Genomic DNA, 13,400 nt, shown 5'->3' on the forward strand with positions numbered 1-13,400 from the left:
TCACGCAAAGTGTGCACCAGCCATTTTGGCATACCTCTAGCCTGCTCATTTTCAGCCCTTTCCTCATCAAGTACATCATGTACATCTGCATCAGTAATAGGCTGATCTAAAACATTTTCAAAAACCCCCATAGGCTGTACATTTGCCTCATTGGAACTTACATTCGTTGATGGGGGCTTTTCACAAGCCAAGCTCCCATACCCCTCTTCTCTCGTCCCCACCCCATGAAAACCCCCTCTTAGGGAGGGAGTGATAAAAGGCATTGGAAAAAGTAAGAAAAAAATAAAGTATGATTATGTAAATATATAAGAAAGGTAAAATAGGCCACCTCATGCCTGCGGGGTAGCCCATCCCCACCTTGCCTCCTTTTTCTTCACTGTTGCCCCGTCGGGTGTCCCTTTTCCTCTCCTCCACTCAAAAGGTCAACTCCCCTCTCTCTTCCCCTTGTCGTTTCTCCTTTCTCTCTCCCCTCAAGCTACCCCACCTCTCACCAATAATGCATTATAACTCACCAATAATGCACCCTAACTCACATGCAACTTACCCTATCTTCCAAAATAGTATACCCCACCCCCTCTTTCTCTCTCCTATCATATCCCATGACCCAAATACCCCCCTCTCTCTCTAAAGGACGCCATGTCTCTTGTCTTGTAGCTAAATAGCCTCCCCCACACTCACACACACTCAGTTTCACTGAAAAAGGTGCCCACAGACCCATCCCCACCCGGTGGTTACCTGATTTTTCTTGTGTTCACACACATCTGCACACAGATTCACCTCTGAACACACTCCCCTCTCTCCCCTCTTGTAATTACTTTATTCTCTATGTCACCTCTCACTTTTTTTCATCAACCCATCTCTCTCTCTCTCTTAGTCTCTCTCTCATGAGACTGCTGTTCTGGCACATATACACACAGCCAGACAAGTGGGGCCCACAGTCACATGCCTATGTAGATAATGATTTCTTCATTTCTAGATTCTAGAATTTCTCTCCCCTCCTCCCCTATATAAAGAGGGGTCACCATCACACTAAGGACACACACCATCACCAAAGAGTACACTATGCACTGTGTGTGCCTAGTGCACACACACACACCCACACCATCACTATCACTGCAATCACCATGCTCGTCTTGAGCATGACCTCTACACCCTTGGGCTATGGAAGATGAAGGGAAACTAAATGAAGGATGATGGCCATAACCCTCGTGCGAGTCTTCGCCATCAACTCCCACCTATCCGCCATGTGCTCTACCACGCTCTCCCTTGTCATTCCCTACCCTATGCTCCCCATTTCATCGCCTTATTCTCTAAATAAAGCTTGAGGTTTTGTGAGTATGTTTTCTTGCAATGTTTTGCCCATGTGAGGTGTGCGGAATCACCACCTAGTCTTGTGTTTGGAGTGAGCTTGTGTATGTGTGAAGGGTGTGCGGATTCGCCATCCTTTTGTGGTGCCTAAGTACTAAGCCGCTATACCCCCTCCCTCACTCTCTCTCTCTCTCTCTCTCACTTGATCTCATTCCCTTTCCTCTTCATCATTACTCCCAAGCATCCATCTCTTTTGGATGAAAACTTTGTTATGGTGATGTTTTTTGCGTCCTAGCCGCTGAAGCTAGGTGGTGCCCCCTGTTTGCTTTACCATGACAGGCTCGAGGCATGCCATTCGGTCCCCGGTGTTTTAGAGGCCATCGGGGTTCGGGGTTCGCTTTGCTCCCGTCATCGTATTTCCACCACTGAAAAGAGGCAACAAAGTGTCATAAATGTCCTGTGAGCTTACATTACTGTCTCTAGTACATGACAACAAGGGCTGAACAGAATCTTCCACAAACACTACATCCCAAGAAACCAGAATACGTTTTGTTTGCGGATGATACAACCTATAACCTTTGCTTTCAGCACTATAACCAACAAAAATACATTTGAGAGCCTTATCATCCAATTTTCTGCGCTGCACTTATGGCACCAAAGCATATGCCAAACAACCAAAAACACGCATGTGCTCAATAGAAGGCTTTCTATCATGCCATGCTTCATATGGAGTAATAGACTGCAAAGCTTTCGTAGGACACCTGTTAAGTACATAAGTGGCACACATAATGGCCTCAAGCCAAAAAGAATGCGGCAAAGCTTGACTTTTGACCATACATCATGCCATTTCCATCAGTGACCTGTTTTTCCTCTCAGCAACACCATTTTGCTAAGGTGTATAAGGCACTGTACATTGGTGTTTTATCCCACGACTAGCCAGAAATGCATTAAATTCATGAGACATATACTCCCCCCCTCGATCGGAATGGAGGGTGCCCATAGTACATTTCGAGATATTTTCAGCCATAGCCAGAAATTGTTTGAAGCACATAAAAACTTCGGACTTCGCTTTAAGCGGAAATACCCATGCATCCCTGGAGTAATCATCAATGAAAGTCACGAAGTACAGGTAATTGCCCAAGGACGGAGTTTGCATGGGCCCACAAACATCACTAGGCACAAGCTGCAACCTGCATGTGGCCCGAACTAAACCATCCTTTGGAAATTTAGAACGTTGCATCTTACCCAAAATACAGCCTTCACAAACATGTTTGACAGGTGCTTGAAGAGGCAGCAAAAAAGCAACCATATCAGATTTCTGCAAACGCAGCAAACTGGCAAAATTCAGATGACCAAAACGTGCATGCCAAAGTTTTACATCTGAAATAGCCCTTGAATCTGCAACAACATTTGCAAAGTTTTGTCCACACTTGTCATACAAAGTGAGCTTATACAGCCCACGGCAAAAAAGGCCAGATGCAACAATTTCATCACCAAAACTGAGATCATGAACTGTACATCTGTCATCCACAAATTTGACTACAAGTCCAAGTCTAGCAAGTGTGGATATAGACAAGAGATTCTTCTTGATCCCAGCTACATAAAGTGCATCAACAAGTGTGAAGGAACTGCCATTAGCAGCAGTGAGCACAATCTTTCCAACTCCCTGAACTGGATAAGAGGCGTTGTTGGCACAAGTGACTGAATTCCCATGAGGGACAGACTCGAGAGAGGTAACAATTCACGATGTGAGGTAATGTGCTTTGTAGCACCACTGTCGAAATACCACACATGTGAATCTGCAGCAATTGACAAGCATGACAGTAGGATTGTAAGTACACTCTACGCTAAAAGCCCATTCTGCATCAACATCAGCATTACAGTCTCCTTTCACAGAAGACTCAACAATGGCTGCATTTGTAGTGGAACCATCATTTGCAGTGGAACCACCCTCTTTCTTCTTAGCCTCTTTGGCCATCAACTTAGGACACGACTTGATCAAGTGATCATTAGCCTTGCAATAATGGCAACGCATCTTCTTTTTGCCCTTATCACCAGAATTGCCAGACGAAGTGCTGCCAGCAGAAGCATTAGGAACAGAAGTTTTACCACTCACAGAAGAACCATAAGAAGTGGCTGCATTGTTGTTACCACCCTTTCTTTGAGAAGCAATAAAAGCTTGTTCAACTGCATGCTGTCTAGTCCTATTTTTTCTGGAAAGTGACTCTTCCAACAGCAATGTGCATAATGCATCAAACTTGACAACTTCTGGATTTCCTTGGGTCATAAGTCTCCAAGTACTAGCAAAAGTCTGGTGAGAATCTGGTAAGGCATCAAGAACATTTTGCACAAGGGAACTGTCTGAAATGACTTCACGTGCAGAAATAACCTGCTCATTGATATCCTTGACACTAGCAAGGAAAGTGTCCATGTCATCTTCCTCATGCATAATCTTTGACTCCAGCTCTTTACGCAGCAAAGCAATTTTAGCCTCATTGCGACTTGCATAAAGACCAGCCAAAATATCCCAAGCCTGTTTTGCAGATTTTGCTGAATGGATGTGAGGAACAATGGTGCGCTTCACAGACAACGCAATCAATGCATGAGCCTGCGCATCCTTAACATCCCAACGAGCTTGTTCTGCCGTAGGCAAAACAACTCTAACACCTGCAATTCTTGCAGCAAGACTTGCAACATCCTCAACATCGCCTACATCCTCAAAACCAGGACGTACATCAATGCCCTGCACAATGTTCCAGACACCCTTTGACACAAGAACATGTTGCATCATATAAGCCCGCATAGGGTAGTTGTCCCCATCCAACCTGTCCTCAGTAGCAAACATCTTGAACACATCTGTGTTGTTGTTATCAGCCATGGTAAATGTTGCACCTGATGTGAAATCTGCTCGAAAATAGAAGAAAGGGAGCAGGAACAACCTGTGCTATATAGCACAAACCATAGAAGACTATAAGACACCTGTTATGCAGAAAACGGCACTGACAAAAATTTTGCACAAAATGACGAAATAGCTTGTGCAGTACTGCATATAGTGGAAACGGAGGCCGAAATGAGCCCAAATCAAAATTCTGAGCAGACCAAGCTCTTCGAGCTTACCCAAATTTTTTGTCGACCTGCGAATGCTCTCCAAAGCTCACTGAAATCGGAGAAAGTGAGCAGGCGTGTACTGGAGCAGCTGGCGACTAAGCCCGGGAAGACGCAACCTGCTCTGATACCAATTGTTGGAATTAGGGTTGCAGAGAAACACACACAGCTTGGAGAAGACGAAGGAAGCTCAAGGCACACAATAGAGAGTGTGTTACTTGGTGTGCTATGGAAAGATAGATAGCCCTAGAGTGATGGGCGTATATACAATGCACGGGGGGAAAAACCTCCTAAAGAGGGAAAAAATGCCCTCGCGGTCCTAGTGTGTTCACACACATCACTACCACATGTATATAGTAACAAAAATTACTAAGCAAACCTACGATTTGACTTTTGGATGACATAAAATGGTCCAAATCATACAAAAAGCATATAGTTGAGATCATTTCCATCAATATTTGGTAGAAAGGTACATGGATCGCGATCCATGTTCCTTTGTCAGATATTGAGCCCAGATTCATCTACAGCTAGAGCTAGTCACAAGGATCATAATGGTATTTTCACAAATTGCAAGAGATAGAGTGTGCAGCTCAAAGTGCTATCTACTAGAGGATTTGGATGATCAAATTGTCCTCATAATCAACCTTTAACTTCTTCAAAGAGTCTAGTGTAAACTTGTGCGCAATCTTGCTTGGGTCACAAAGACTAGGTTGTTGCAAAGCAACTTGTTCCATCTTATTTGTGCAGTCTTTTGGCAGCCACATACTTGTACTTAGTATCCACTCTCACATAAATACCTTGAGCATTTTAAAATCCTCAATAACTTTGTAAATTTTATGGAGCATACTTTCAAAACCTCATTTCCAACACACAAATTGCAATCCACTAAAGATTGCAAGTCTTGCATAGTATCCACAAATAAAATATCATCAAACACACTTGCAATGCATTCCTCATCTTTTATCAAATCATTGGTGCTCAAACCTTTCTGTACAGTATTTACATATTGTCTTTCACCCCGCTTCAAGTCCTCACACTTTGCAAAAGTGATAGATCCATAGCGTGTTAATCCTACAAAACCTGTAGAAAATATCTCTTTTTTATATACATCATGCGATACCTTTTCCCTTCTTGTACCAATGCAATCCCTCTCTACAATGGTACATGGCCAAAACCCCTCATATCCCTATAGTCCTTGAATTCTTTGTTTGTCTTTGGCAAGGGTTGCTCTCTAAGACTTTCCTTTCATGGTCAACACAAATAGAAAGGAATTGGACCGCACGCTTCCCATCCTTGCTCCTTATCCTAGCATAAGTTGAACCATCGTCCGTCGCCTTTGTTTCCATACGAGTAATTGAGATGTATGGCTACCCAAGGAGAAGAGGTATGTAGACATCTCCTAGAAAAATAAATTTTGGTCATCTTTCACGTCCCCTATAGTCACCCTTACATTTGGACAAGCTCCATGTAGCTCCCCTGATGAGTTTTTTGATGCAGGGATCATCCATCCATGATTCGTATCGATTGGCCATTTTCCTTTTTGATAAATACTATTGGACATGAGGTTAATTTTTGAACCATGATTTATTAATGCAATGTATGGCTCTTCTAAGTCTCCCACTTTTACTAGGGTCTTAGTAGTCGCTCTTGCCCAATGACTCTTGGAGTAATAACCCTTCATCATCCAAGAAGCGAACCTGTTTTACTCCTCCCCTAGACTTGTAGCATCCAACAACAATTTCATCACCTTGCTTTCTATAGACCTCTACTCCTTGTGCATTTAAAGTCTCTTCGTTGCCCTGTACATGTATAAATTCAATAAGAGATTGTTACCTTCTCTTGAAGATATCAATTATTTCTTCATGACCTTGCTCTTTCTTTGCCAAGGATCTCACCCAAGGTAAATTCAGCCTTACTGTTCAAAATCATCTCTTCCAAAACCTTTTTGAGATCAATTGCTACCTCTATATCAGATTGGAGTTTGTAGACCGGACCCTTTGCTTTTTAGCTTTTGTTGCTTCCTTCTTCTTTTCTTTAGAGGCTTCTTGCATAGGCACTTCAAGGATGTGCATTTGTTGCGGGAACGCTGATCTAGGTGTCACTATGTCATTTTTGCCTCCACTCCTTGTGGCCCGTTTTGAAGGCCCTTCATCCCCATTCTCATGCCTGTATTTCACTTCAACAACGGCCTAGTTTGCTTGACATTTGGCAATGTATGCATGCACTGACAAAGAGTCTACATGGTCATTCCAACCTGTTCCTAGCCGAATGCACCGACAGAGAGTCTACACAGACAAAGAGTCTACACAGTCATTCCAACCTGTTTCTAGCTGAATGCAATCTCCAGGTTCATGAAAGATTTCTTCATTCATTTTACTCTTCACAGCAGACTCTATTGCACATGGCCATAGTTCTCCAATCCCATTAGATGCTTCTTCTCCAACCCTGACTCCTTTTTTATTGATAGGTTCTACCTTCAACCCATAGGCGGCTACCTCAACCATTGAGATGGCATGGCTAGTAGAAATTTCCTCAACTAGCTTTTTCATCCCACCTTTGCCAAAGTTTTTCCCCAATAGCTTATCTGTTTCAATAAGTGAATTTTGCTATCTTTAAAGAAAACAAGATCCTTCATCAAAGCATCGTTGAAACTTGCACAATCCCTCCTTTCATTGTCAATACTATCACACCATATGCATCTATTTACAAATCCTTCTTTCTTTTGAGATCTTTGCCCTATAGATTGGCATGACGGTTGCCCCTTTTCTTCTAGCCTTGCAAGCTTTAACTTCAATTCTTGCATTGCCTTGACAATATCATCTAAGATTGATTTGTCACTCTTTGGAAGCACAATAAAAAGCTTTATGGGACTCTCATGAACACTTGAGGCTTGAGTATGGTTGACTAATATCACATTTGCCCTCTCCATATTCATAACCTGGAAATCCAAGGATGAATTTCCAACCGTTACAGCTCTCACTTGAGTGTCCCACACCTCGGCATCATAGTTGTTCATGTGTGGGGCACCCAGGAATTAAGGAGACCTATTCTCTCGTACGACGGCAATTTTACTAGCCATGTCTACATGGCTATGTTCAAGACTATGTCTTGCATTGACTAAAATGTCAACAAAGCAGAGCGCCAAAAGGAACGAGGTCTCTTACATCCACTAGAAATTACTCATGGTAAATGGGAAAGTATCTCTATGGATTTCATTGTGGGTTTACCAACCATTGTACGAGACCATGACTTGGTATGGATTGTCGTAGAGCGATTGACTAAACTGTGCAAGTAGTTTATTCCAACCAAGTCCACAATTAAGATTCCAGAGTTAACAAAGTTATTTGTGGAAAATATGTACAAGTTGTACAGGCTGCCAAGTAACATTGTGAGTGATCATGATCCTAAGTCTAATAGTCATTTTTGGAGGGTTGTGTTTAGACAATTGGGTATACAACTCAACCTCAGTACAACAGATCATCCTGAAATGGACGGTCAGACTAAATGAGCCAATCAAGTGCTAGAGGATATGCTACTATATGTTAGCAGAAAGATGTCAGGCTCGGAAGAGTATCCACCTATTCTTAAGTTTTCTTACAATAGTTCTAAGCACATAGCTATTGGATTTAGTCCTTTCATGTTAATGTATGGTTTCAATTTAGATCACCAATTACGATGGGGTTGGCAACTAAAAAACTCCAACATGTCAATGATTTCATCCAAGACCAAATGGATATACTGCAACTCTCTCATTAGAATGTCCGACAAGCGCAGGATCGATATAAGAAGTACGTTGATGAGAAATGTCAGCAAGTTACCTTCAGGAAAGGAAAGAGGTATTTTTGCGCATGCCAGAGTATTCAAAAAGTCTGAAGACTAGGCCAACACCTAAATTATCTCCGAGATACTGTGGGACTTTCAAAATACTCAAACGACTTGGTGATCGAGCCTACAAACTCTCACTACCACCGCACTCTCGTATTCATCCGGTATTCCATGTAAGTCATTTAATTACGCTTGCATGGGACGACATGTCATTAGCCATGGTTGATTTCGTTGAACCTCCTACCCAACCACATGAACCTGAACGTATTTTAGACTATCATGATCTATGTACACGTCATCATGTACGTCGCCAAGCTTTAGTCAAGTGGAAAGATTGACCTGAAGAAGGTGCCACTTGAAAAAACATTAGTTTTTTTAAAAGAAGTTTCCCACTTTTGTTTTCAAGAACGAAAATACTTCGGGGAGTAATGTCATGCCAAGGGAAACCATGGAGGTCAAGGATCAAGACTACCAATGGGAAGGGATCCTAGGCTAGGTGGCTAGATAAAGGGAGATTGGGCGGAGGATTCACTTATGGCAGTTCTAGGGTCCTCATATCTAGTGTCTTTGCTGCTTTGCAACAGTTTTGTACGAGCTTGCCCGTATTGCCTCGGAGCTTCATGATTACCCATCAAGGTGCAAGCAAATTTTCATGGATTCCCATCTCTTTCTGCGAACCCCTTAGGAGACTAGCTTCACCTTGTCAATCATGTTCTGTGTCATGATAGCCCATGTCTGGTCTTGCTTGGAAGTTGATGCCATAAACTTAGCACATTGGGCATCGATATGTATTACAAGGTCGAGGATCCCAATACCACCTTGCTACTTGGGTCTAACAACTATCTCCCATTTAGCCCATTGTCAGGGTACTCTATCCTTGGTGTTATTTTTTGAAAAGAATTTTTTAATGGGTTTCAGGAATTCCTTCCAATTACTTTTTGCTATTTTTTTTCGGAGAGGCCCAACGAAGGATAGATACGAGATCATAAACGAGTTGATCATTTTCACCATGGTGGCGAATGGAAGGGGCACATACTCCCATCTTTGCATCTAGCTCCTAATTTTATCCATCATTCCATTGGAACTGTTGTCTTTTGTGAGCATTATACTTTTGTTATCTCCAAAGTGAAAATAAACAAGGCCTTTGATGTCAAGCCACAAAGAGAATAATTTTGAAAGTATTTAAAGGACCTCGTAGGTAGTTTCAAATGGGATCAACGGTGAAGGGGAAGGGGCGGGGGGCGGGGGGGGGAATTGACATCTTGAAGGTGGTTGAAATCTACAAATTTGATCGAAATTTTCATTCTGTTTGCATTTAAAATATGACACGCCTGAATCTCCTACAAGTGCGGGCGTATGTGGGCGTAGTGGTCAGAGTAAATGAAAAATTTGCGGGAAGGTTGTGGGTTTAAGATATGGGGCACATGGGGCACGAAGCGGCTCGAATTTACAAGCCTACCTAAATTTACTTTTCATCCCGAATTCACAAAGTTCCCTTGATCGACTTGAATCCCCTTAGTCGTGGATCCCATTTGAATCTGCCTAGTGTGGAGGAAGCAAGAGGCAAATGTAATAATCATGTGGGTCATAGAGAAGAAAACGTATCTCCCCGCCGCCCTCGTCACTAATTGACACCCCCATTTTTTTAGAGGGGATTTACGATTGAAAATCGGTGTCGCTTTTCGACGAAGATCACAGTCGTTCATCCCGAATGTGAACTTGTTGTAAACTCGAACAAATGTGACTCATTGTAAACTTGCATGTAAGCTAGATGTAAACTTGAAGTAAACTTAGTGTGAACTAAGATCGTGACGGACAACTAAGACTACACAATATAATGCTATCATTCTCCATGCATTTCAAAACGTGCACAATAGTGTAGTGGTAAAGCACTGGCATTGGGAGGGGAGGTTGCGAGGTTGAATCCCACCACACCCTTCTTTTTTCCTTCGAATGAATCGAACGGTCCACAATGAACAATCATCTATTAGTTCCCGTCTAAAAATGTCATAAAAGAAAAATCCCATCTCTCTCTCTCTCTCTCTCTCTCTCTCTCTCTCTCTCTGTGTGTGTGTGTGTGTGTGTGTGTGAGAGAGAGAGAGAGAGAGAGAGAAACACGGTTGGAAAGTAAGACTGACCCGAACATGGTTCTCGATAGGGCGTACTGTTTGGAGGTGGCGCGTGCCATGAGCCAGCTACACTCGATGTTGAGGTGGCGTGCCGCCGTATCACCCATGAGGAAGGGCGAGAGGTAGGACGGTCTGAAGTTATCGGGCAGAAAGAGCGCCGCAGTGGCCAAGTTCCCGAAGCACAGCAACGTGGCGGCCTGCATCAGCACATGCTGACCGCTATACTGCCCTCTAATCACGCCTGTCACCAGCTGAGTGGCCACATTAGCAGCCGTGGTGAGCACGAGGAGCCCCAAAGCCGCCACGTTGGATACCATGTCCGCCCGTCCCAAGCGCCGGCCCTCCCAGACGGACACGCAAGCAGGCGTTCCGGTGCGGTGGATCTCGGCGACGGAGGGGAGAGAGAAGGCGATGAGGGCACAGATGAGGGTGGCGCCGCTGAGTTTGGAGAGCTGGTCAGCGGCTCCGGTCATGGGGGTGCTTATGTCATTCGGGAGCTTGGTGGCGACGCTGAGCACGGCCAGGGTGACGGCGCTGATCCGAACCAGGCGGCATGGGAACCACCACTGGCGGCGGGCCAAGGCATGCCAAGCGTCCAAAATGACGCAAGCGAGAATGATGGCGGAGGCTCCCGCGATGCACCAGCCGATGGCATTCACTGAAACCCGCACTGTAGTCACCGCTGAAGCTCCACCACTTGCCATCTCTCTCTCTCTCTCTCTCTCTCCACATTTCCATCAGATGTTGTAGCGCTTGCTTGCTTGCTTTCTAAGGTAGAGCCGGTGCTGCATATTGGGGATCACCACGCAACAACAAGCCAAAAAAGCTGCAAAATGGCAAAAGGTCGTAACATGCACTTTGCGTGTGCACATCCCCGTTGCCGCTGGACTAAAGGCGTCGAGTGACTCTGCAGCTAGAAAAATCTTCAAGGATGCACCTTACAATTTATTAGCTAGTATGCCTTGATTGACTAAGACTAAGATTGAAGGAGGGTAATGGATATGAAGGAGAAGGTGTAAGCAAGTCGCTCTTGTGGAAGTGCGAGGTGGAAGGCAAAAGTTGCGATCAGAAGGTAGTGAAATGCATTAGAAAAGAAGACAAGCAAGGTTTATCGAAAGCAAGTTGCTTGATTTGAAGCATTTTTTTAAAAAACCAATCAGTTGTTTCCTAGCTCTCCTTTGCTCACTGTCAAAATCAGTATTAGACAATCAAGGTAAACATTAACCTAAGATGAGGGGAATTAGGCCCGGACTTTATTTTAACTGAAAAACCCATTATTCAAAGCACTTGCTACCTATCACAATGATGACAGTGGCATACAAAATTATCACCCTAAGGCTATCTCCAACCTTGGAAAAGGTGATCCCCCTCAACTAATATGGCTTTATTACAACATTCTTGCGGCGATTGTCTGCATAGAATTGCAAACTTCACCAAACAAGAATTTATCCTCCTCCAAGTCACCATGGCAAAGCTTATGATCGGGTCTCCTTGTCGTATATAGATGAAGTCAAGAAGGCTCTAAGCTTTGGATCTCGTATGTGTAGGATGGTACATACCCTAGTATCATGCAACTCTTAAAAACTTTTCTTAACAACAGGATTGTGGGAACCTTAAAAGCCAAAAGATCTATCAAACAAAGTTGCTCTCTAATCCCTCGGTTCTTTGCAATTGGCTCTCATCCCTTAGCTACCATGCTTGAGAAAAGTATCGAGAAAGAGAACATTCAAGGCCTCTCTCTCCTCACCATCTTTGCAATGGTATCGGGCAAGGTTCCATTGAGCTGGTTAAAGCTAACATCCAAAAGCGTCAGTTTTTGAAGTAAAATGTTGGTGCTAATGTAGGTTGTGAGCTCTTTGTTGAGGAAGATAATCTCATTAAGATTTGGACCCATGGTTCCAATCTAACTGGCAAGATGCATCCAGAAAATGTTTCCTTGGCAAAGACATCAATAGTCATGCGTGAGCTATCATGGCTGCACGGAATGACACTCACAAAGCCTAGAATTTACAACTCTTGCTAATCACGATGAAATAGATCTATAAGGGACCTCACTAAAGGACACTATAAAACTTTCAAGATGTTTACCATGGCCTTTTACTTTGTTTTGTTGAGAGAGTCTCCAAAGTGGGGTGGCCAAAGGAGAGAGAGGGGGACGAAAAGGATTTTTTTAACAAGTTAAATATTACCACATTTAATGCCACTTCTTTTACCACTTCTATTACCGTGTGTGTTACCGGTAGCATTACCACCAATATTAGCGGACTCTAGAATGGCACTAAAATATTCAAATTTGGGTACTTCTTTTTATTTTACTTTTAAAAAAATATAAAGAACATGTTAATTTTTTTTAAAATGGGAAAAAATTACATTGAGGCATAAAATGATGGTTATCTGGATAGATTAGCTCGTGCAAGGTATCTGGCCGCTCTGTCACCTACAAGTAGGACATGCATTGTGGCCTGATGTGGACAACCATGCACGAAGTAGAAGAGGCTCACACTCTTCCCATTTAACATCACACACATTTTACGCGAGCGATTGCATCCTTGCATTCAATGCATATTTTGAAAGGGTTTACACAGTGGTGATAGCAAGCTCTCTTGCTATGAAGAAAAGATGAGCAAGGACCACAATAAAGGAGCTCTTTGTCAAAGTAGTCTTTAGTAGCAGGAGCACTCTCGCACTGTGCACAACACAAAATGCTAGCTCCACTTACAACCATAACTCTTTAGAAAAACAACAAAAGAAAATGTGAGAATGTGGATGTGTATGTGTGTCTTGAAAGAGAGAGAGAGAGAGAGAGAGAGAGAGAGAGAGAGAGAGGTTATAACCACCTCTATTACCTCTAGTAATATTGCACAATGCTTTGGAGCTAAAATATTAAGATTTGAGTACTTCTTTCTATCTTCTAAAAAATTTAATAAATGAAGGATATGATATTTTTCATAAAAGATTGTACAAAAAGATGATAAATATTTGATCATGAAATTAATCACCCCCACTTGATTGACATAAATTAGCCAAGTTGAT

At 43.0% G+C, this 13,400-nt stretch overlaps 1 protein-coding gene across 1 annotated transcript in view; it reads right to left on the minus strand.

The window, feature by feature from the left end:
* The window catches only part of LOC147418147 (uncharacterized), a 32,388-nt gene extending 21,257 nt beyond the window's left edge, over positions 1-11,131 (minus strand). Inside the window, exon 1 of the mRNA XM_086506780.1 lies at positions 10,377-11,131. Coding sequence (XP_086362906.1) covers positions 10,377-11,071 — 695 coding nt within the window. The 5' untranslated portion in view covers positions 11,072-11,131. The remainder of the gene's footprint in view (positions 1-10,376) is intronic.
* Positions 11,132-13,400: the final 2,269 nt, after the last annotated feature.

Source organism: Adiantum capillus-veneris, chromosome 30 (genome assembly GCF_014529385.1).
Source record: "Adiantum capillus-veneris isolate H3 chromosome 30, ASM1452938v2, whole genome shotgun sequence".
NCBI lineage: Eukaryota > Viridiplantae > Streptophyta > Polypodiopsida > Polypodiales > Pteridaceae > Adiantum > Adiantum capillus-veneris.